We start from the raw sequence: 24,880 nt of genomic DNA on the forward strand, positions 1-24,880 counted from the left end.
AAGTCCCTCTCCCTCATCAGCTTGAAGAGCCATCAGGGTTCCCTGACCTGTGGGAAGTCCAAGGACCGCCCACCTCCATCCAGGGGTTAAGTTCATTTTTAAACTGCCACTTCTGCAGAATTGTTGCAGGGGTTCGATGAAGTGATACAGAGTTCTAGCAGAAAACAGGTTGCTGTTATTATTTATAGGAAAATGAAAGTTGGGGCACCTGTCAGAATAAAAAATTGTGTTTCTGTACTGTGAAGATGACCCTAAGATTAAGGCTGGGTTGGGGAGGGCTATCCACAAGGGTACCAGCCATAGGCTCCTTGGAGACTGTGTTGGCTGTGGCTCTGGATAATGTATCACACTGGCTTCCCCATTTGGACCCCATCCTAGCCCAACCTCCCAGTTCTGGCCCTTCATGTATCTCCCCTTCTCTGCAAACTAATGTCTCTGCCTCTCTCTGTCACCCCTGCCTGTGGCCTCTACCCTGCCCTTCCTGGCCCCAGGGAAGAGGAGGAGGAGGAAACTGAGGAAGAGGAAGAGGAAGACGCTCACCAGTTCTGCTGTCCGGCCTCCGAATGCAGTAGTCCCTCCTCTCGGTAACTGAGAGGACAAGGGCCATTTTCTATGCAGAAGCAAAAGCCTTAACCAGCCCCCAACCCCTGCCTCTGTGGATCCCTCATGGGACCCTGTCCCCCTGCTTCAGGAACCAGATGGGCAAGCATCATACTCTTTCTTCCCTGACCTCCTTCTTGGAATTTCTCCCCACCCCTGCTGTCTCCCTTAGGCTCTAGCCCTTGAATTAAAGAGCTGGAGTCCTAGATTTTACTAAGATGTGGGAGAAGCAGAGCTTGGAGCTTGAAGCTTGGAACCTGGACCCTCTTGCACCCATACCCCCACTTCCCAGGCACCCTGGAGCCTGTTACTACTGGAGAGGTCTCCAAATGACACCCCAAGGACCTACCTCTGTCCTCTGTGAGCACAAACAGAGACGCAGGGTGCCTAGGGCTCAGAGGACCAGACGGGAGCAGGAACCCAGCCTGCCTAGTTCCCCGTCACTCATTCCCTTGCTGTGGCCATAGCTGCCATTTTCTCCACTGCTTGAAGGCCTCACCTCATACCCTCTCCCCAACCCCATCATGCCCATAGCGCTCTGTAAACATGGTCAGGAGGGAAAGGCCTTTCAGCATGTGTGTTGCTATGTATAAAGAAATTTCCATCAATAAAAGCTGATCTCTTCTCTCTGTCTGATGTATGTTCCACCCCACCCCATCTCCCTGTCTCCATTCCCACCAGAACTTTGCCTTCTTTCCTCTCCGGGGCTGGTAATGGGCTGGAAGACAGAGTAGGGTCTGATTTGTGGCACTGTCAACACCTAAAAGTCATTCAATAAATAAATGTGTGAATGCCTCCCAGCATGAGCACACCTGTTACTATCTTCAGGGCACTAGCCAAAGGCATCTTTGAAATGGCTAATTTTGGACATAGCCCTTGACTTCTGACATATAGATAGATAGATAGATAGATAGATAGATAGATAGATAGATAGATAGATAGATAGATAGATAGATAGATAGAGTCTCCATCCCATGGAGAAGGTGGTTTGCCTAGGGTCACTAGAGTTCTTCCAGCTCTGATGTTCTGAATCTGAGCTGCTACCACTATTTTAAGAAGCTGTAATTATGACCTTTGAAAATATGATGATTTGGGGACATATTTCATGCAATTCTATGATTTCATGAAATTCTATGATTTTTCTTTCTACAATTTTATGATACTTGGATTCTCCAATCCTATGATCTTAGATTTCATAATTTTAACATTCAAAAATTCTGATGATGTGATTTTAATATTAGGAGTCCTTGTTTCCGATATTGTAACGTTAGGATCTCTGAGAGGAAGCCGTTTCTCCAACATGATTTGTAAACATTTCTTTCACTTGGCTGGAAGTGAAGACTCTTCAAAGCAGTGGTTCTCAACCTGTGAGTCACCAAAGAGCATTGGAAAACAGGGATATTTACATTACAATTCCTAATAGTAGCACAATCACAGCTAGGAAATAGCAACGAAAATAATTTCATGGCTGGGGTCCCCACAACATGAGGAGCTCTATTAAAGGGTGGCAGCATAGGAAGGTTGAGGACCACTGCTTTAAAGGGTGCTATGGGGAACGAAGGCAGTGGCCCTTATGGATCTGAGCTCCCCCTTCCACGATGTGTTTATATTAGGAAATGGAAAGGTCAGTGGGGAATGGTAGGATCCAGCAGGGCTTGCTGGAGGATGAAGGCTAAGAATTGGGTCTCAAGTATTGGCAAAGATTTGATTAGATGACAAGAGGTAAGAAGACATTTCAGGGAACAGAATAGGGACCATATGGGGAAAATGCCCACCGGGGTGCTCCAGGGTCAAGTTGAGGAATGGTGAGTAATTGCTGTGTTCAAATGTCTCTCCAGGGTGTGTGAGTCTAGGTGACATATAACTGGGAGAAGGAGATCATCTATGCTTTATTTGAGTGGAAATAGAAGGAAGTGGGCAGGGGTACCTGAATGAAGGAAGAGGGTAAGTCAATGACAGATGGTCATCTTGGGAACTGTAAGAGTGGTAACTCCTATTTAGACAACTGAATTGGCTCGATCCAACAGGGTCTGTGCTGTGGGAAGGAGCAGACTTAATATCTGTTCTGAGAAAAATCTACCTCCATGTGTCTGTGCATCTGTGTGTGTGTGTGTGTGTGTGTGTGTGTGTGAGAGAGAGAGAGAGAGAGAGAGAGAGAGAGAGAGAGAGAGAGAGAGACTGCACAGGTCTCACAGTAGTGAGATTCTGTGTGAGGTTTTACTTTTCTAAGGAATTCTGAACATATGAGGTTTCCGACCAGAAAGTCTCTATGTGTGTGCCTAGTGAATGTAATCATAAGGGTGAGATATGGTTGACTTTTAAACATGGCGCTGTTCCTCTTGGGGTAAGTTTATCAGGCAGATAGTTACACACATACAGACATACGTGCAGATTTAGGGAACAAGGTGACTGAGCAATGGATGTATGCTAGGTCCTGACCTGGGCATGGTAACTCCCATGAAAGTGAATCACGCCAGACCACTACTCTTGGAAAAGAGACATGGCGATCAAGAGTGTGCAATGCGTACTTCAAGAGAGAATTACGTAAGCTGGTGGTAAGGGTCACCAGGGGATGGGTGAGAACGAGACACAAAGGAGACAATACCTGATTTTGTTGGGTTCTGGGCGGGTGAGAGTGAGTCAGAATTGAATTGGCTAGAAGATCTGCCTGCTCAGGGTACACAAAATGAAGATGAGCTCATCTAGGACAGCTAAGTCCAAAGGTGAAATGAAGAAAAGACATTTTGGGCAGGAAAAAAATAAAGCAAGTCTGTGTGTGAAAGCCCAGAAAGATGATGGATGAGCTTGCTATAGAGGAATTGCAAGTAGCCTTTTGTTCCCTGTTTGGAACATACAGGCCAGAGTGAGAGGCAGTAGGAAGTGCTGGGGTGGGGGCAGCGTGGATCTTTGTAACACAAAGTGCACCTTTTGCGTAGGAAATAGGGAAGTTTTCAAGAGAGACTCAACTTTCACTGCCCAGGCTTTACCTGGATCTGGGATTGGACGGTTCTTAAAACTTGTTTGTAAAGTTCGCTCCAGCTCTGTGGACCTCATGTACAAATACATGAGTCATTGTTCTTAAATGGAGGAGCTTTTCCCATCTAACTTCAGGCTTTCCTGCTTTCACAAATACTTAACTGATGTCTAGTCCCTTGTGTGAACTGGAGAGATGGATGGCACAGGGACTCCACAGTGGAAGGGGACAGGAAGAACATGAGCTCTGTATGCAGACTTATTGTTTTCTGTGTGTGGAGGTAGGGATTGAACCCAAAACCTGGAGATGCTAGGCAAATGCTCTTCCCCTTAGCCATACTGCCTGCCTCGTGTGTTCAGATATGGTTTGACTCTTGGCTCCACCACTACTTACAGGAGACTTTTTTTTACAACTGAGTTCATGTCTCTGTAGCTCAGATCCCCATCTATGCTATATCCCCTTCAGGGAGAAAACCCAGAATTTGCACAGTTGCTAGACCTAGTGAAAAGAATAAATAAGTTACAACTAATATGTTTCTAAGGTTACGAATGAGCAGATCCAGGATTCCAACCCAGGTCTTTGGGCTCCTGGAATCTGCTTTCCCACTGGTTTACCTGCTCAGCCCTCAGGTTAGTGGTTAGCTAATCGGGATGAATTTGGGATTGGATTGGACTGGACAGCAAAAACATCTTGCAGAAGAGCTTTGAGAAGCAGTTGCCGCTGCTCCTTGGTATCCCTTGCCACTCTGTTAGCGCCAACCTCCTTGCCCAGTCTTTTCCCTCTAGAACCTAAAGCTATTGGCTCCATCTCCATACCCTCACTTCCTTGTTTTCTTGTCTCTCACTTCAAGTCCCTTCTCTTTCCAACCTAAGTTGTCATGGGTATAGTTTTCAGCAACCTTGCTTTCCTCTTGCCCTCATCTTATGGTATCCATAGCAACAGTCTCCATTCATTTCCATGGCAACTGCATTCTGATCCCATTCCCCGCTGAATTCCTGGCTCTGGGCAGTACCAATAAAGAGAAAGAGGGAGAGAAGACATCCCCACAGTAAACAGTAGTAGCATCTGGGAAGGGTCAGTGCCCAATCCTTTGTCGTGGTCAGGCCAGCCTCGAGTCCCTAGAAGGCATGCTATCCTGCTTCTCCGTATCTTAGAGCCTTGACTTACAAAATTCCCTTACTTTCATCTCTCCTAGTTCCTCTTAGGCAAAGCACATTCCATGAGCTTCCTCTCCCAGGAAGACTTCAAGACAGCAGGAGGGCCAGCCCAGGCTTTGGGTCTGAATCCGCATCCTGCCATTACTAGCTCTGTGACCTTTGTCAGTTAGTTTCCTTCTTAGAGCTGTTTTCTTCCTCTGTAAAACAGGAATCCTAATTCTCCCCTTGTGTTTGCCATGCAGATTAAATAATGTGTGGAAAATGCCTGACACACGGTAGGTGCATAGTTAAGTGCTAGTTTATTTTTATTCTGCTCAGCCACCCCCAAGCAGAAGGAATCTCTCTCCTTTACTCCCCCATCACTTCCTGTATTCCCCAGCCTTGATAACTTTCCACTTTGTTCTGTGGTTATTTGTGTAGCGTGGCTTATTCTCCCCCTCTGCAAAGAATGCTCTCATTTCCCCCTACAGAACAGGCCAGCAGGCAGTGTGTGTTTGTGTCTACATGTATTCATGTCTACTTCCGTGTGCCAATGGATGTGTCTGTGATGTTATACTTATCCGTGTGTGTGTGTATGTGTGTGTGTTGTGTATGGGGGTAGTTTTCAGGTGATTGGCATGTCACTAAAGTGTTTTAGTGTTTAGGGGCTCTGGCTTGAGGGGTTCCACACCTCCAGATTCTTCAGCAGTATGTATGATAGCAGGAGCAACCCTTCAAGCAATTTTCATTTTTTTGGCCAGTCTCTCCAATGGGAAGCTGCGCTGCCATCCCACGACTCCTGCCACTGTTCCCTTTGTAATCAAAATGGGGCTAGTTCTCAAGAGAGGAATTACCAAGGAGCAGAGAGCCCCGAGCAGCACAGGGCTGGGAGAAGGAGAGGCACTGAAATATCATTAGAGGGCAGTCTGATCTCTGAGTTTGCATTCTGGCCTTCTTAGTAGCTATGTATGACCGTGAGTTACAGTTATATCAACTCTACCTTTCTGCACTATGAGAGGGGCTAACAGTGGCTGTCGCAGGGGGGCAGAGATGGCTGCAGAGCCCTGCAGTACCATGAAGGAGGGGGCATGTCTGTAAGGTAACCTGTGTGAAGAAGGAAAGCTGGTGTGGAAGGGCACACCTGAGCTAAATACTGAAGCGTGAGCAGAAGGTAGCCAGGTTTAGGTGTGGTATACAGCTCAGGCTAAGTAAGGAAGATGGAGGTTGTTCTATTGATGATAAGTTAGGTTCCATCCTTTCTGTGTTCATCTCAATCAGATCAAAAGCCAAAATCTTTATGATAGGCTCAATGTCCCTTGTATTATTTTGCTTTTTGTTGCTATAATAAAACACAAAGCACAAGCAACTTGGGGAGAACAGGGTTTATTTCCTCGTAGACTTCCAGGCAACAGTCCATTATTGAGCGAAGTCAGAACAGGACCTCGGGGCAGAAACCTGGAGGCAGGACCTGAAACAGAAACTGGCTTGCTAAACCGGGCGGTGGTGGCGCACGCCTTTAATCCCAGCACTAGGGAGGCAGAGGCAGGCGGATCTCTGTGAGTTCGAGATCAGCCTGGTCTACAGAGCTAGTTCCGGGACAGGCTCCAAAGCCACAGAGAAACCCTGTCTCGAAAAGCCAAAAAAAAAAAAAAAGAAAAAGAAAAGAAAAGAAAAGAAAAGAAACTGGCTTGCTGTCCATGGCTTGCTCTGCCTGCTCTCTTATACACCCCAGGACCACCTGCCCAGGGTGGCACCATCCACAGTGGGCTAGGTTCTCCCATATCAGTCATCAACCAAGAAAATGCCCACATATATGCCCACACGCCAGTCTGATAAGGGCAAATCCTCAGCTGAAGCTCCCCGTTTCCAGGTGACTCTTTTCTTGTGTCAAGCTGACAAAAACTAAGTAGTACAATTCTCGCCGCCCGTCTTAGATCTCTCATTACTGTCTTGTTCACTGTGTTCTGGCAATACTGTCTTTTTTGTTGATCTTTAAGCGTGTAGACATGTTGTACTGATTACTCTCTTGCCTAAGACAGTGACACAGCTCACTCCCTCATCTCCATCAGGGTTCTGCTTCTATGGCATTCCCTCTACCCTGGGCTTTCCTGGACACCACATCTAAAATAACACATTTGACTGGGTTTATGGCTCAGTGGAAAGAGTTTACTGGGTCTGCATAATTCTCTGAATTCTATCCCTAGCCTGTCTCTGCTGTCTCTTTGTGTCTCTGTCTGTATCGCTCTCTTTCTCTTTTACACACATGCACACATGATTAAAACAGCACCTCTTTTTTTTTTTAGTAGTTTGTTGAGACAGGGTTTCTCTGTGTAATAGTCCTGGATGTCCTGGAACTCGCGCTGTAGACCAGGCTGACCTCGAACTCACAGAGATCCACCTCTGCCTCCCTAGTGCTGGGATTAAAGGCATGTGCCACCACCACCCAGCAAAACAGCACCTTTTTATACTCTGCTTTATTGTCCATCTTTAACACTTAGCTCTACTTGAAATGATAGAGATTTGCTTCTTCCCTCCTTCCCTCCCTCCCTGCCTCCTTCCCTTCCTTCCTTTTGTCTGTTTTCCTCACTATAATATTACCATCCTGAAGAAATAATTTGATGGCTTTGCCTTTTAATTGATTTCCGGTGCTTAGTGCTGTGCACAACATGTGGAAAGTGCTTGGTTATTGTTTATTGAGTGAATTATAGGGAGCTGTGGCAGGGTTTGATGAGAAAGCAAGATGGGCTAATTTGTATGTTTCAACGTTCTCACTCTCCACAGGTTAGGGAACAGATTTGCAAATAAGACTGGAGTGTGTGGTATAGATTCGAGTGAGAGTCTTATTGGAGCAGCCGCCAAGAGTACTCATTCACTGATTTCCTCATGCCAGAAACACCTTCTCTGGTCTAGGCCCCATACCCTTTGCCAGCCAGATAGGAATTTACCAAATTTTCTTCCTATGCTGAGAGTCGTGCACTCTTTGCCAAAGCTAATCTGTGCCAGCAGTCTGTGTCCCATCAAAGGTAGGGCTCTGAGTGAGGTCAAGGTCAGTGGTCATTTCTGGCTAGTGGCAAGATGCAGGTGGCATCTCAGTAGATTCATAACTTGAATCTTAACAGAACTAGCATGTGGGGCATTTCTCAGGTTGCACTAGCAGAAATGATGGGGATGGCCTTGGGAGTGGAAGATAGTATATGAGCAGTTTGGGAGGTAAGGGGCTGAGGAACATTTGAGAAAAACAGAATCTGGGCCTGGGTGGATTAGATGAGGGGTGGCTTAATGACTGAGAGCGTGAACAGCCGGGTGGTGGCGCACGCCTTTGATCCCCACACATGGGAGGCAGAGGCAGGTGGATCTCTGTGAGTTCGAGGCCAGCATGGGCTACAGAGAATGTGAACTCTGAAGTCATGCCACTTGGATTTGAATCCTGCTTGTATTGTTGGTAGCTATCCTCACCGGGCTTTGTTTTCTATATAAAATGGAGACAAATAACAACTTTATAGGATTGTTAGAAGGAACAACCATACTGAGTATGAAGTGGTGAGAACCTAAATACTAAGTATTCTAGAAGCATTCATCGTCTGTTGAACCTTGGAGAGGGCTTCAATGCCAGAGTGATTGGGAATTGGACTACTAACTCATAGACTGTGGATGTTTTGTGGATAGAGGAGGTGGTCGAACAAAGCTGGGTTTGAAGTGTGTACTGGTAAGGGAGAGGTTTGAAAAGTTGGTGAGTGGGATCCTGCCATCCTGAGAGAGACAGGAGGAGTATCTATGATACTGGGTTGGGTCTGACTAGTGGAGGGTGGCATCAGGGTTCTCCGGGGTTTGAGAGGAAGGAGAACTTGGAGTGGAAAGCAGTCCTTGTTCTGACTAGTACTTGGGAGGGTGGAGGATGAACAGTGAGCGAGAGTTCCCACCAGGGCCGAGCCCAGCTCTGCTGCCCTGACCTGAAGCACAGGGAGCTGGCAGGCCCCAGACAGCTCAAGATCTTGTGCTAGTAGGTAACCAGTTCCACCTAGCCAACTTGCCCTAGCCTTGCACCCTGACCTCTGCCAAGAGAGGCTGAGGAGAGGCCCTTTAATCGTTTTACTAGCCAGGAGCTTCTACAGCCTATAATACTGTCCTCGGATTAAAAAAAAAAAAGATCATTCTTTTAGCCCAGCCACACCCATTCTCCCACAACCTCCTCCACCCCTCAGCCTTCCTGGTTCTCCCCACCTCTGTGCTCTTCACCATGCCCTGGAGCTCTGCCGCCACCTGGGTTCCCTGGCAGCCTGGTTGCCATGGCACTGTGGGAGCAGGTCTGGCAGAACAACAGCTCTAGGTAACCCCAGCAGGCAAGACCTGGGACCCAGCTCCAGCCACCTTTCTGCTTGAGAACCCCCTGCCCTCCTCCCCCAGCTGAGCAGAGGAGGACATGAGGAGAAAAAGGAAGCTTCCCCGCAGGGCAGCTCTTTACCTGTGAGGATGCTGAATGGGAGGCACTTCCCACTGTGGCCCAGCCTGTGCCTTCACCCTGCCCTCTCACCAGCAGCAGCAGCAGAAGCAGCAGCAGCAGTAACAGCAGCAGTAACAGCAGCCGCAGCACCAGCAGCAGCCTGGGAACCCTGGGAACTGGCCAGGCCTGGACTCCAGGCTGCTAAGGGCAGGGGCAGGGCACAGGGGCAGGGCTGGGTGGGGGAGGAGATAACCTGGATGGGCAGGGTACAGGAATCATCAAAGAGGGCTGGAAAGGGGCTATATGTCAAGGAAACTGGTCTGGGGTAGCTCTGGGATCACTGCATGGGGTTAGGAGGGGCTAGAGCTGGGAGGAGAAGAGGTCTAGGGAGGGGGCAGCTAGGCCATCAGGAGAGGGAAGATTTGAGATTGTAGCTACTAGGGACAGGAGCGGGGAGGAGACTAGGTGTAGGGTTGTGACTGGACCAAATTGTGAGGAGTCTGGTTAGGCCTGAGAACAAACTGAGAAAACCCCCTTGAGGGAATGGTGTCTCAGAACGAAGTTAGGGAGATGGGGCTCTAAAGGAAAGGAACTGAAGGTCTCTTAAATGTTCCTAAGGAAATGGGAGAAGGTGGGGTTGGGGCAAGATCTAGTGTACTTGCTCAGTTGGGCCTAGCAAGCCTCTCTCCTGTTGCCACATCCTGGCTCATTTTATCTCATCCCCACAGTGTGGAGGGTGATGCCCCAGGCAGTGACCTGAGCACAGCGGTTGATAGTCCTGGGAGCCAACCCCCCTACCGGCTGAGCCAGCTACCCCCCACCAGCAGCCACATGGGAGGCCCCCCTGCTGGGGTGGGCCTTCCTTGGGCTCAGAGGGCACGCCTCCAGCCAGCCAGTGTCGCCCTGAGGAAGCAAGAGGAGGAGGAGATAAAGCGCTCCAAGGCCCTGTCAGACAGCTATGAACTCTCCACAGACCTGCAGGACAAGAAGGTGCAGAAGAGATGCTCCGGTTGAAAATGGGAGTGGGATACAGAGAGAGCTGAAGGAGGGGGGTTAGGGTGTGGTACTTGAGGGTGGTATTCAGGGAGGAACAGTAAGGTTGGGCCTGGAGAAGACTGGCTCCAGGACCTGTCATTCACATTCACTGCACATACACTGAGTCTTCTCTTCACTTAGCAGACATTATTGCGCTCCAATAATGGGGTCCAAAAGATGAATGCGACCTGCATCCAGCCTTCAAAGGCATGCAGTCTAAGTGGGGAGGCACACACGTAACTTGGCAATTTCACAGTGTGATGCAATACACTGTCTGGAGGGGCTGGGGTGGGGAGAAAAGGGAGGGAGGGAAGGGAGAACAGTATACAAGATTTCAGAAAAATAGATCCTGGAAGGGCAGTTATCAACACGTTAATTATGACTATGCCTAGATGTTTGGGCTGCAGGTGAACCCTCCCTCACGCCCTCCTGTCTTTCCTTCCGTCCTGCTTTTCTCTTACTCTGATTCTCTTTCTTCTTTCTTCAACGTCCTACTCTTCATTTATTGTTTCCTTTCTTTCATTTTTTTTTTGGTTTCTCTAAGCTTTTTCTGATTTCAAATAATATACATTTCTTTTTTCCCCTGTAATTACATACACCTTGGGATTATAAGTGAGGAAACACTGGGCGCACAGTCTGTCATGACTTCTTCCAGCAGTTAGTTGTGACTTGAGTGGGGTATGGTTGAGGACCAAGGCCATGAGGCTCTGGCAACTTTCTGAACTTGTTCCTCTGACAGGTGGAAATGCTGGAGAGGAAGTATGGGGGCTCCTTCCTGAGCCGCAGGGCTGCCAGGACCATCCAGACAGCTTTTCGCCAGTATCGTATGAATAAGAACTTTGAGCGGCTGCGCAGCTCAGCTTCAGAGAGCCGCATGTCCCGCCGCATCATCTTGTCCAACATGCGGATGCAGTTCTCTTTTGAGGAGTACGAAAAAGCACAGAACCCTGCATACTTCGAGGGCAAGCCTGCCTCACTGGACGAGGGTGCCATGGCTGGTGCCCGGAGCCACCGGCTTGACCGGGGTCTCCCCTATGGAGGCTCCTGTGGTGGGGGCATCGATGGTGGTGGAAGTTCAGTCACCACATCTGGAGAGTTTTCTAATGACATCACAGAGCTCGAGGACTCCTTCTCCAAACAGGTCAGGAGCCCTGAAAGGGGCCTTTCTTCTCCATTCCCAGGCTCTGGCTGCTTCTCCTACTTCTTTATCTATTTTCCAAACTGCAAGAATTTGCACTACTGAGCACTTAATAGCAACAAACAGCAGTGATTTTAATTGAGACTTTGAGAGTGGTGAGAGAGAATTGTTAACATGAGAAAAAATTACAGCTGAGGCTGAGTGTTTACCTGTAATTGAAGCATTGGCAGAACTGAGGCAGGAGGACTAGGAGCACCTATGTCTAAAAAAAAAAAAAAAAAAAAAAAAACACCAAAAAACCCCTAAGGCAGTGATGTAATTCAGTAGTAGGAGCACTTATCTGGCATGTCCTAGGTCCTGTGTTTCATCTCCAGTACTGTTAGGGAAAAAAAAAATTATGCTGCTAAAACAAGCATGTTAGGATATGGGTTCCAATAAGATGGCTCAGCGGGTGAAAGCGCTTGCTGCCAAGCTTGCTGCCCTAAATTTGGTCTCCAGAACCCCTACTGTGGAAGGAGAGAACAGACCGTTTATTTTGATTATTTTTATGTTTGTGTATCTGTCGTGTGTGCCAGGTGTGTACAGTTGCCCAAGGAGGCTAACAAAGAATGTCAGGTTCCCTGGAGCTAGAGTTAAAGATGGTTATGAGGTATCTGGCATGGGTACTGGGAACCAAATTCCAGTCTTCTGCAAGAGCAGGTATATATTCTCAATCACTGAGCCATTTCTCCAGTCCATAAAAACGGATTTATAAAAAGATTTATTTATTTTCCTTTATATGTTTGGGTGTTTTGTCTATATGTATGTATGTGTACCATGTGCACACCTGATACCTGTCGCATTCAAAAGAGGGTGTCTGATCCCATGAAACTGGAATTATGAATGATAGTGAGCCACCCACCCATGGGTACTGGGAACTGAACTTGGGTCCTGTAAAAGACTAATGACTGCTCTTAACTGTTGTGCTGCTAGTTTTATATCAACTTGACAGATAGAGTCATTTCAGAAGACGAAACCTTAGTTGAGAAAATGCCCATATCAGATTGGTCCGTGGGACCACCATGGCACCCTCGTCCAGTGAGGCATTTCCTTGATTGATGAGTGGTATTGGAAGGCCCAGCTAACTGTGGGCTGTGCCACCCCTGGGCTGGTGGTCCTGGATACTATAAAAAAGCAGGTTGAGCCAGGAGGTGGTGGCATGTGCCTTTAATCCCAGCACTCAGGAGGCAGAGGCAGGCGGAACTCCGAGTTCAAGGCCAGCCTGGTCTACAGAGTGAGTTCCAGGACAGCCAGGGCTACACAGAGATACCCTGTCTTGAAAAACTAAACCAAACCAAACAAATGAACGGAAGAAAGAAAGGAAGAAAGAAAGAAAGAAAGAAAGAAAGAAAGAAAGAAAGAAAAGAAAAATCTGAGCCAGTCATGGGGAGCAAGCCAGTAAGCAGCACTCCTCCATGGCTTTTACATTAGCTCCTGCCTCGAGTTTCTGGTCTGACTTCCATGGATGATGGACACAATGTAAAATGAAATAAACCCTTTCCTCCACAAGTTGCTTTTGCTCATAGTTTTATCACAGCAATAGAAACCCTAACTAAAATAGAAATTGGTACAAGGTTCATGGGATATTGCTGTGACAAACGTGACCATATTTTCGGGAGGATTGTGGAAGGACTTTGAAACTTTGGGCTAGAAAAGTAACAACAGATGAGCCAGTGCTCTCTCCAGCCCTAAGAAATGATTCTTGAAAGTTTTCCTCTCACCTGCACGTATGCACATGTGCATGTACATGTGCACACGCACACACGTGCACACACTCACACACCTTAAGTGCAATAAAGCAATAAAAATGAGTATATAGAACAAATAAGAAAACAAAAGGTTCCCACTGTTTGAAATTTGATACAATAGCAAATAAAGGGTTTACTGACAGATAGTACCTGCTCGATGCCAGGTACTCTGTATACTTCACAACAGATCTGTAAGGTAGAGGACACCAGGCTGAGACTTGAACTCTGGTCCATATTTTCCAGGATCTTCCAGACTGGTAGACAGTAGAAGACATATAGGTGCATGGTCATCTCCTAAAACAGAATGTGTTCGGAACCAGAAGGGATTCTGGGAGGCCCAGAGAAGTTTCTTGGAGAAAACAGCATTGTAACTAGGCCCGACAGGACTGAAAAGATGTAGCTAGTTAGAGATGTTGAAGGGGGCATTGTTTGCTCAGGTATTGATTGCATCAGCAAAAACCATGGAGCTCGGAATGGGCATGGCAGTGAGTGGAATGGGAGGTCGTTCTAAGCTGAGGATATTTTAGCATGGCTTCCCGGGAGAAAATCCCAGTTGTGCCAATTCCCAGCTGTATGACCTTCTGAGCAACAAAAAGGAGATAAAGCTTTCTTTTTAGTGCTGTTTCAGAGCTGTGGTGAAGAATGCATCTCAACCAGGTACCACAGGGAAAGCACCTGGCATGTGGTAACTGCTAAGTTAGTTGTTTTTTTTTCTCCTAAAACTGAGGAGGTGCTTGGTTGAAATTGTTGAGTGAATGAAGCTTTATAAAAGAAATCCCTGTGACCTAAACTCTGTTATCTGACCCTATCATTGGCCTATGCATGCTTCTCTGAGGCTAGCGAACAGATGGAGGGATGGAAGAATCATGAAGGGAAGAGCTGTGTCACCCTCCCATTCATTTCTATGATAATTAAGCACCTTTTCTGTGTCAAGCAGTAGCTGATCTAAAATAGAAACTCAGCTTGCACCTATTCCTCAAGGGGAGAATAGAGAACAGGAGAATACCACCTGATGGAAGATGCAGAAGAACCAGGCCTAATCCTAGCACTCCATGCTGTCTACATCAGGGGTGGGGAAAATGTATTACTTACCTATTTCTGTACAGTGAACTACCCCAAAATTTAGTAACTCTAAAGTGACCTTAGGGGCCAGTGAGTTTTCTGTGCAAACCTGTTGACTAGAATTCAATCCCTGGAGCCTATGTGAGGTAGAAAGAGGAACCAGTGCCACAAAGTTGTCCTCTGACCTTTACATACATGCTGTGGCTTACATGCCCGTACCCATATAATATGTGCTTACAGACACAGTGATAATACATTTTTAAACAAATTTTAAAAAACTGACATTAGAACTGAGCTGAATAGAGTCACATTGAATAGCCTATGTTGGCCTCAAACTTGAGGTCCTCCTACTGAGAACTCAAGAACAATGGCAATGGGTTTCTGATCCTACTGCACGCACTGGCTTTGTGGGAGCCTAGGCAGTTTGGATACTCAACTTGCTAGACCTGGATGGAGGTGGGGGTTCCTTGGACTTCCCACAGGACAGGGAACCCTGATTGCTTTTCGGGCTGAGAGGGGGGTTTAATTGGGGGAGAGGGAGGGAAATGGGAGGCGGTGGCGGGGAAGAGACAGAAATCTTTAATAAATAAATAAATTAAAAAAAACTTGAGGTCCTCCTGGCTTAGCCTCTGGAGTGCTATAATTACAGGTGTGTAACATACACACACACACACACACACACACACACGGAGTGCTATAATTACAGATGTGTACACACACACACATACACACACACACCAAGAAACATTTATTATGCAGTTTCTGAGGGCCAGGAAACTGTGAGGGGCGTGGCTTGATGATTTGCTTCCGGGTCTCTCTGGAGGCTGCTCTCAAGCTGTGTAGGACACAGTCTCAGAAGACTGGACTGGGGCTGGCAGGGTAACTCCTTTGCTGGCAGTTCCTCTCCCTTAGGACTGTTCACAGTGTGGCTTCCCTCGGGCCAGGAGTCTGAAGGAGAACAAGTCAAAGGGAACATGCAAGACAGAATTTGTAATATTCGACAGTCTCCTTATAGAAATACCATACGTCTATTGTGAGCCACACAGACCAATTCGGGGGCAGTGTGGTATCTAAGATTATGAATGCCAGGAGAAAGAGGTCATTAGGGGCCAGTTTGGAAGCTAGGTGTACAGGGAGGTAGAGTTACTAGGTGTAGTTCAGATTCCCAAGAGTAAATATTGTGGATTTCCTAAGAGATATTGACACAGAGAGCCCTGGGAGGAAGCTGAGATTTGGGGCTTTCCCTGCATGGGAGTTGAGATGGTATTGACAGAGGTAAGAGTGTGGCTTGAATAGGGGGAAGGTAGTATTTAACTTGGGTTGAAATGAGATCGACATACTGAAGTGTCCAAAAAGGCATCTTGTCATTGTTAGTCCTAGCCCTGTGAACTCACAGTGACTTCCTGGGAGTTATTTTGTAAATTATTAAGAACCTATGGGTTTCTTTGCAAAATAAAGGGATGGACAACACACAATGAACACAACAGTATTTTTGTAGACTTCTTGTCTCATATTGCTCTGTTTGGTCTTTTTTTTTTTTTTGTCTAACTGGTTTTTTGCTTGTATATTATGGTTTCTGATTTTGTGTTTTTATGGGCTTTGATTGGGCATGTGAGTGTTTCTTGTGCTTTTTCTTTGTTGTTTTTTAAAATTATTTTTCTGTTTGTTTGTTTTTTGGTTTTCTAAAGAGAGAAAGAAGGCATGGAGTTGGGTGGGTAGGGAGGATCTGGGAGGAGTTGGCGAGGGGAAACTGTGATCAGATGTATTGTGTGAAGAGAAATTTATTTTCAATAAAAATATACGTACATATGAAATAATAATAAGTGGCTGGAGAGGTGGCAGGTTTGATTCCCAGCACCACATGGTCAATCGTGACCCTGTATAACTCCAGTTTCAGGGAATTTAATACCCTTTTCTGGCCTCCGCTGGCACCAGGCACACATGTGGTATACAGACATACATGCAGGCAAAACACACATACACACAAAATAAATAAATAAATATTTTAAAAGTTTAAAATAAAGAGCCTGTGGGCGGGGAAGGGGGGACCCAAGCACCTGTGTTCTTAGCTGACCCACCAGGGAGCTTTCCATGCCTTTCCTTTTCTTCTTCTCTGATCCTTGTACCATTCCTCCCTTTATCTTTCCTCCCTTTCCCTCTTCACCTTTCACTGTGTGTAGGTTAAATCTCTGGCTGAATCCATCGATGAGGCCCTGAACTGCCACCCATCAGGGCCTATGTCTGAGGAGCCAGGGTCAACCCAGATGGAAAAGCGGGAACCAAAGGAACATCAAGAGGACAGCTCAGCCACCTCCTTCAGTGACCTTCCCCTCTACTTGGATGACCCAGTTCCTCCTCCATCACCTGAGCGACTGCCCAGCACAGAGCCCCCACCCCAGAGCCGCCCTGAGTTCTGGGCACCAGCTCCCCTCCCACCAGTTCCTCCACCGATGCCACCAGGGACCAGGGAAGATGGTAGCCGTGAGGAAGGCACTCGCAGGGGTCCTGGGTGCTTGGAGTGCCGGGATTTCCGGCTCCGGGCCGCACACCTTCCCCTCCTTACCATTGAGCCTCCCAGTGACAGTTCTGTAGACCTGAGTGACCGCTCAGATCGCGGCTCTGTCCACCGCCAGCTGGTGTATGAGGCTGATGGCTGCAGCCCCCATGGGACCCTGAAGCATAAGGGGCCACCAGGCAGGGCCCCAATCCCACACCGCCACTACCCTGCCCCTGAGGGTCCAGCTCCAGCCCCACCAGGGCCCCTACCGCCAGCCCCCAATAGTGGCACTGGGCCCAGTGGTGTGGCTGGGGGTCGGAGGTTGGGGAAGTGTGAGGCAGCAGGTGAGAACTCTGACGGTGGAGACAATGAGAGCCTCGAGAGCTCCAGCAACTCCAATGAGACCATCAACTGCAGCTCTGGCTCCTCGTCCCGGGATAGCCTGAGGGAACCTCCAGCCAGTGGCCTGTGCAAGCAGACCTACCAGAGGGAAACAAGGCACAGCTGGGACTCGCCAGCCTTCAACAATGATGTGGTACAGAGGCGGCATTACAGAATTGGCCTCAACCTCTTCAATAAGTATGTGCTCTCAGTTCTAGCCTCCTTGCCTCTTCCCATCCTGCCTAGGCACCTTGTTTGAGGACCTAGCTCCAAGCAGTGACCTTGGTTCTGCCAGCCTATCATCTGGTGAAATGGTATTTCTCCCCAGATGCCCAGGGATGAGGACTAGGGTGGCAGAAGGGAACAGTAGCTCTTGCCTGGAAATCTTAGCACTCAGTAGACTTTAGTCAAAGGGGTTGCTGAAAGTTAGAAGACAGCCTAGTCTCTGTTGGGAGCACCAGGCCAGCTTAGGCTACAGAGTAAGACCCTGTCTCAAAAGACAATTAACCAAACTAAGAAACCAAGGGAGAAAAACAAGGTTACCAAATAGAGAGACACCCCCCCCCACACACACACACACATGCCTATGTTCGGGTCCTGTGCTTTCATTATCTGTTTGTATGATCTTGAGCAAGATGGCAAGATGTTTCCCCAAAATGACTTCCAGGTGTTATCATCCCTATATCCCCCTTCCAGAGGGGAGGCGTCTAGAATATAAAGAACCCCAGACTAAGACCCCTAATCTGCCTGTTCACTCACTGTCTAGCCTTAGGTAACCTGTGGTCCTTCTTTGGACTTCAGGTTTTCTCATCTTTCTGTAAGTAGGGTTGTGTATTTGGCAGCAGGCTGGAATGACTAACAATGACTAAGCTCTTTCTGAGTGCCTGGTCCTCTGCCAGGTGCTGAGGAATGGGGGTAACAGTGTGGCATTTGATTGGAAAATAATTAGAAAACATAATATGTAATTAGACAACATTAGATATAATGGAAGGCATTTGATGGTAATACCTCTCATCTTTATAGTCTGTTAAACACTGCCACCTATGTTTAATTTTCACAATAACTCAGCAAGGCTGGTAGGAGTGTTCTTATTTTAGAGATAAGGAAGTGAGACCTGGAGAAATAAAAGAGGCTGTCCAAAGCCATGCAGAAAGTGATTATTCAGAAACTCCGTAACATCAAAGTCCAAACTTCCAATTTTTGGTTTCATGGGAGTCCTAAGACATTCAGGTTCTGCATGTGGGATAATTCCAACCCAGATGTTTTGGTCCCAGTCTCTGTAAACATTGGAGGCACCTCATCAGTAGAAAAAGCCTCAGAGGCTGGGTAGGATGTAGGACGCGGAACAAGTAACCTCGTCACTTCTTCCCTGTCCTGAGGGTTCTGAGAAGCAGTCTTGGTCTAGAGCTCAGGCCTTTTCTCAAGACAGTCTGACGGTTGCTGGGATGATCCTGACGGAAGTAGGCTCTCATTTCGATGCTTCTTTTCCTCCACCTGTGGTATGCCTCCAGTAAAAGAGGAAAGTGGTGTGAGGATGGATGGATACCTTGGAATTTTGAAACTCTGTGAGATGGAAAGTAGTTTACTCTTATGTTGTGATGTTTTTATCTGTACCCGAGAGGAATTGGACCACATTATAGACCCTTGGCTCTCTGAAGCCTTGCTTAGTTCTAGAAATGGGACCAGGTGCAGTTCTAGAGGAACAACTATCTGACCTACCTCTTCTCTTTTTGCAGGAAGCCAGAGAAGGGTATCCAGTATTTGATTGAGCGAGGTTTCCTGTCAGACACTCCTGTGGGGGTGGCTCACTTCATCCTGGAGCGGAAAGGCCTGAGCCGGCAGATGATAGGGGAATTCCTGGGGAACCGGCAGAAGCAGTTCAACAGAGATGTGTTGGAGTGAGGACCCCAACATGGGGCAGGCGGGCTAGGGATTCCTGGAAAAGGAAGGCAGGAGGGAGAAAGGGGGCAGTCTGTCTTTTTTGCTCAGATAAACTTTTTAAAACAAGATGACTAGATTTTCCTGTTTCCATACCCCTCTGCTCCTAAAGGGTCTTCTCTCTCTTGACCCTATTCCTAAAGTCTTCTAAGAGTGGCTCTCCGCAGGGCATACTCACCTAATAGTTTGCTTTGGGCCTCAGTTTCCCATCACTGAAACGAATAGACTAATGGAAAGCACTCTAAGTGACCATGTGCCTTCAGTTTTCTTACTTCAGCTTCACTCAGTCCAGAGTTTGGAAGCATGTCAGTGGGAGTGCGAGGCTGCTTATGCAAGTGGGTGGGCCAGTGGTTTATGTAGAGAAATGAAGAGTGCCACCACCCACCCTGACTCTTTACTTTTCAGCTGTGTAGTGGACGAGATGGACTTTTCCTCTATGGATCTGGATGATGCACTCAGGAAGTTCCAATCCCATATTCGAGTTCAGGGTGAGGCCCAGAAAGTGGAGCGACTCATTGAAGCTTTCAGGTGTGCCTGCTTCCCACTCCTGAAGCTGCCCTTTTCTTCTTTGGGGCCCTATTTCCACAAGATGCTTCTCTGCATTTTAATTTTCTCCCACTAAACAGAAATGAAGGTCAGGTGTGGAGAGGGAAGAGACAGGAGGATCTCTGAGTTCAAGGCCAGCCTGGTCTACATAGTGAGTTTCAGGACAGCCAGGTCTACATAGAAAAACCCTATCTCAAAGAAGCAAACCAAAACAAAAACTAACCAAATAAGCAAAAATCCAGAAATGATAAATCTCATCTTGAGAGGCATTTGTAAGGTTTGGAGATAGTGAATATAGCTCTGATATATATTAAAGTATCTAGCTCTAGCAATTGAGATACAGGCACATTAATAAGTGCAACATCAGTAGTAAATGGTAACATTCGTGGATCTGGGTGTGTAAATCAGTGATCGAGCATTTGCCTGCTGCATGGCTATGAGTCTTTGGTTTCTGTGTCCTGTCCTGAAAAAAGGGGGGGAGGGGCTACCATTCTATGAGGTAGATGCTTCTATTGGTATTTCTATTTTGTAGATGGCAAATCTCAAGTTTAGGGACATTAGAGTAAGTTAGCTGAACCAGGATTTGAACTTGCGTGTTTCTAAAGTCGTGGTATCTATACTCAGCTCTAAATGCTTTGAAGATCAAACTGAGCTGGATCTAAATCTTGCTCCACTGCTTTGGAGCATTTACAGGGGAGATGGAGCAATTGCTGAGAACTCATTTTCCATTATGGGCGAAAGATTTGCTTTGGCAGATGATCTGTTTCATCCCAGCTTTACCACTCACTGGCTCTATTGCCTGGCCGAGTTACCTCACCACTCTGAACCTTCATTATATCCGGTGTAAAACAGGACTGCTTGGGAGTTGGAGGTGTGGTTTAGTGCTAGAGCAAATGCTTAGCATACTCAAGGCCCAAGGTTCAACCTCCACTGCTACATAGCCAAAGAAATGGGGCACTAGCATTCATGCAGTGGTGTGATCAACTGCATGGGACAATGTACATTAAGTCTCCTGGAAAAGTTCCAAGAAGTTAGTGATTATGGTTTTTCATGGTACTATTGGGGAAAATGGAGAGGACAGACTTCAAGTACTAAGGGAGTGTTTCTTGAAGGAAAGGGATTATGATGGCAACTTGGGCAAATTGTGGGCAGGTGGAGATTGCTGGCACCTGCATCTAGACTTGACCCTTGTTGTCTCACAGCCAGCGGTACTGTGTCTGTAACCCTGCCCTTGTACGCCAGTTCCGGAACCCAGACACCATCTTCATCCTTGCTTTTGCCATCATCCTCCTCAATACCGACATGTACAGCCCCAGCGTCAAGGCTGAACGCAAGATGAAACTGGATGACTTCATTAAGAACCTGAGAGGTGAGCAGAATTTCCCATTTACTTTTCTTGCCCGCCATCAGAGAAAAGAAATTAGGGTGGGGATGGGAGTGCGGTGAGAGATCCCAGATGTCATTGTAAATTAGCCTTTGTCACCTTATCTCATGGCTGGATGTCCCCAGGCTGTTCACTTAGCAATTCACTCCATCAGTTACTTGCCAGGCTGTGTGGGTAGCTCAGTAGCTGAGTGCTTACCTAGCATGTGCAAGGCTCTGAGTTTGATTTCCAGAACTGCAAAGACAAAGCCACTCTCCCAGCAGCTATTTCCTAGGTATTGACTCAGGTTGTAGAATATGACTCTGTCTCAGAAAACAAAGAAATACAGATAGCCTGCCGGGCGATGGTGGCGCACGCCTTTAATCCCAGCACTCGGGAGGCAGAGGCAGGCAGATCTCTGTGAGTTCAAGACCAGCCTGGTCTACAGAGCGAGTTCCAGGACAGGCTCCAAAGCCACAGAAAAACCCTGTCTCGAAAAACCAAAAAAAAAAAAAAGAAAAAAAAAGAAATACAGATAGCCTGACTCTTAAACTATTTTATTCACTCATGTCCTTCACCCATCCCTTATTAGCTCTCTCCTTGTCTTTCCTACTTACACCCATAAAGACTCATTTAGATACCTTTACCTCCATTAATTTATTCATTCATCCATCCAGTCGGTCAGCCAGTTGACACTTACTGGATGTTTAATGAGTACCTAGTAAAATGAGTACCAAGGACAATGGAGGGGAGTCTGCTATAGACTCTGTTCTTAGAGCTCTTCCATCGTGAGGGAGAGACTGCCATGTAGTGCCTAGATAACCACGATGAGACAGAAAGTGAACAGTGATGTCAAAGAGGTCAAAAGACAACCAGAACTCAAAGGAAGGAGCTCTTACCTCCTACTGACTTCCCAGAGGAGTTGTATTTTAAGGTGAGCCTTGAAATGACAGACTAAAAATAGAGGAGGGCTTACCTGGCAGAGAAAACAACAAAGGCCAAGACGGAAGAAAATGTGAGGTTGTTTAGAGACCAACTGAGATAGGCTAGACAAACACTTCGGAAGGTCAGGCGGATCCAGTCTCTGAGGTCTCCCAATGCCAGATAAATGATGCCACTTTGATCTGTGCTTTCGGTTTATTGTAACGATGTCAAGCCCTAGCTCTCACCAAAGAGCAGCCTACTAAAATGGCACAGATACTATGATTATTTCAAAAGCAATGAAAGGAGGGAAATAGAGATGGGGAGAGCAAGACAAAGTTGCTGACTGTCATAATTTATGTTGCTGGAGGCTTTAAAGCTGTCTGGCAGCTAAGATAAAAAAAACAGTGGGGAGAAGAATGTACTTTTAGCACTTGTGCAAGGAAGAAGTATGATATTTCCCAAACAAGAAGTCATTTTTTCCTAGCAGAAGCTTTAAAGAGAAAAGTGAAAAGGTTTCACTCAGCACACAGTCAAGAGTGGAGAAAGACAGTGGACTTAGGAAGAGCAAGTTAGATTTCAGGGCACCCAGAGCTGTTTCCCAAAATCTTGCCATTATTCATTCAACCACATACATATGCTCAGCATGTATACAGTCAGTCTTCCATACCTGTGGGTTCTTCATCCATGAATTCAACCAACTGTAGACTGAGAACATCTAGAAAAAAACTTGTGTCTGTACTGAACATGTATAAACTTTTTCTTGTCATTATCCCCAAATAATACAGTAAAACCACTGTTTACATAGCATTAACATTGCAGTAAATATTGAAGTAACATACAAATTATTTAAAGTAACAAGAGAATATACATAGGTTATATGAAAATACCACTCCATTTTAACAAGATCAACCAACACCTTACCACTTAGTAACCATACTTGACTGTCCTATTTTATATATGAAACATGAGCATCCTTGGGTTTGGGAATTGATGGAAAATCTTGGGACAAATCTTCCATGGATATGGAGGGATGATGTGTGTGTGTGTGTGTGTGTGTGTGTGTGTGTGTGTGTGTGTAACCATGTATTTCCTCCAATTATTGAATAAATAAGCAAACAAACAAATGAAAGCAATACATGTTTATTTTAGGAATGTGGGGCATGAGGCTATATTTCAGCAACAGGCTGTACTTAATATTCATGAGGCCCCTCCCTGGGTTTAGTGCTCACCACTGCCAAAATTATTTTCTCCTTACATTTATTTGTTTATTGGTGTGTGTGTGTGTGTATGTGTGTGTTACATGTGGGTATACACATGTCACAGTATTCATGTGGAGATCAGAGGACAGCTTGCAGGAGTTTGTTCTCTTCTTCCACCATGTGGCTTCTGGGGATGGAACTCAAACCATCAGACTTAGCAGCAGGCATCCCTACCTGCTCAGTCATCTCTCTGGTCCTCATGTAGTTTATTTTATTTTTAATCTTTTTGTTTTGTTTTGTTTTGTTTTTAGAGACAGGGTTTCTCTGTGTCACTTTGTTGCCTGCCCTGGAACTAGCTCTTGTAGACCAGGCTGGCCTCGAACTCACAGAGATCCTCTGCCTTCGGAGTGCTGGGATTAAAGGCGCGCACTACCACCACCTGGCTCCTCATGTAGTTTATTATCTTACTCTTTTTACTTAACTTGCTACAGGGATTGTCTCATATTATTGAAATATTTTGGTAAACATCAAATTTATAGATAAACTATTATTTACTTAGCTACTTCTCTATTGTTAGAAATTAAGCTGTTTCCGAATTTCTCCACCAATAGCACTTGGTGAACATTCTTTGACATCAATCTCACATATATTTCTGAATAATTCCTTAGGATAGATTCTTTGGAAAAGAATTGATAGGTTTGAATATTTAGGCTCTTGCTAGATTAGTTTCTGAAACTGTTATATCAGTGTACACTCCAAATTTTTCAGATTCTTACTAACTCTGAATATTATTTTCAAGTATTATTCCCAGTTAAGAGCATACTTAATCGTAGCACTTAGGAAGTAGAGGCAGATAGGAGGGGAGTAGGAGTGGTGGATGGTTGGAGTGATGGCTCAGCAGTTAAAAGCACTGACTGCTCTTTCAGAGGACCCGAGTTCAATTCCCAGTACCCACATGGTGGCTTACAACTGTCTGTAACTGCAGTTCCAGGGGATCCAATACCCACCTTTGACCTTTGAAGACAGCAGGCCAACATGGTACACAAGCATGCGTACAGACAAAACACTCATATACATAAAAAACAATAAATAAATCTTAAAACAAAAACCATGGAAGGTAAAAGGTAGTATCTGCTTGTCTTAATTGCAGTGTGTTGTAAGTTGTTTAGACAAAATCCCTACCCTTCCCTGTCCCATTCATAGCTAAAAGACTAAGAATACTCACTGGGTTTTTTGGTTTGTTCTTTTGTTTTCGCTACGGTCCATGCTGGGTGTGGGATATTATGGAGATCCCCCTACTGCCTACCCTCCATATTGATGTGACATACTCCTGTGTTACACTTTCCATGTAGGGGTTGACAATGGTGAAGACATCCCCAGAGACCTCCTGGTAGGCATCTACCAGCGCATCCAAGGTCGTGAACTGCGGACCAATGATGACCATGTGTCCCAGGTGCAGGCTGTGGAGCGCATGATTGTTGGCAAGAAACCGGTGAGTGCCTGGGGAGGGGACAGTTTTGTGTGGTAAGTTATTCCCCCCCCCAGGCCCAGGTTGCCCTTACCTGTAAAATGAAGTGGAAGATATTATATTCTTTAGGGATCATGGTACAGATTATGGGAGATTCTCCATGTAAATGTATCTAGTATATTGCAAAGTTTATAGTAGGTGCTGTTTAGGTATTTTCTTCTCATCTATGGTTTTGTCTGCCCATCCCAAGTAAGAAGAGTCAAGCTAATATTTTCTAAAAAAAAAAAAACACGGTGGTGGCGCACACCTTTAATCCCAGCACTCGGGAGGCAGAGGCAGGCAGATCTCTGTGAGTTCGAGGCCAGCCTGGTCTACAAGAGCTAGTGCCAGG

General features: G+C 46.3%; 1 protein-coding gene across 4 annotated transcripts in view; it reads left to right on the forward strand.

Moving 5' to 3' along the window:
• Positions 1 to 24,880, forward strand: part of Iqsec2 (IQ motif and Sec7 domain 2) — an 80,422-nt gene that overhangs the window by 45,520 nt on the left and 10,022 nt on the right. For all 4 annotated transcript variants that reach the window (XM_026784708.1, XM_005358890.2, XM_026784710.1 and 1 more), the window contains 7 exons: positions 9,880 to 10,141; positions 10,926 to 11,327; positions 16,354 to 17,249; positions 18,788 to 18,949; positions 19,395 to 19,517; positions 20,738 to 20,904; positions 24,374 to 24,513. In XM_026784708.1, coding sequence (XP_026640509.1) covers positions 9,880 to 10,141; positions 10,926 to 11,327; positions 16,354 to 17,249; positions 18,788 to 18,949; positions 19,395 to 19,517; positions 20,738 to 20,904; positions 24,374 to 24,513 — 2,152 coding nt within the window. The remainder of the gene's footprint in view (positions 1 to 9,879; positions 10,142 to 10,925; positions 11,328 to 16,353; positions 17,250 to 18,787; positions 18,950 to 19,394; positions 19,518 to 20,737; positions 20,905 to 24,373; positions 24,514 to 24,880) is intronic.

This window comes from Microtus ochrogaster, chromosome X (assembly GCF_000317375.1).
Source record: "Microtus ochrogaster isolate Prairie Vole_2 chromosome X, MicOch1.0, whole genome shotgun sequence".
Lineage (NCBI taxonomy): Eukaryota > Metazoa > Chordata > Mammalia > Rodentia > Cricetidae > Microtus > Microtus ochrogaster.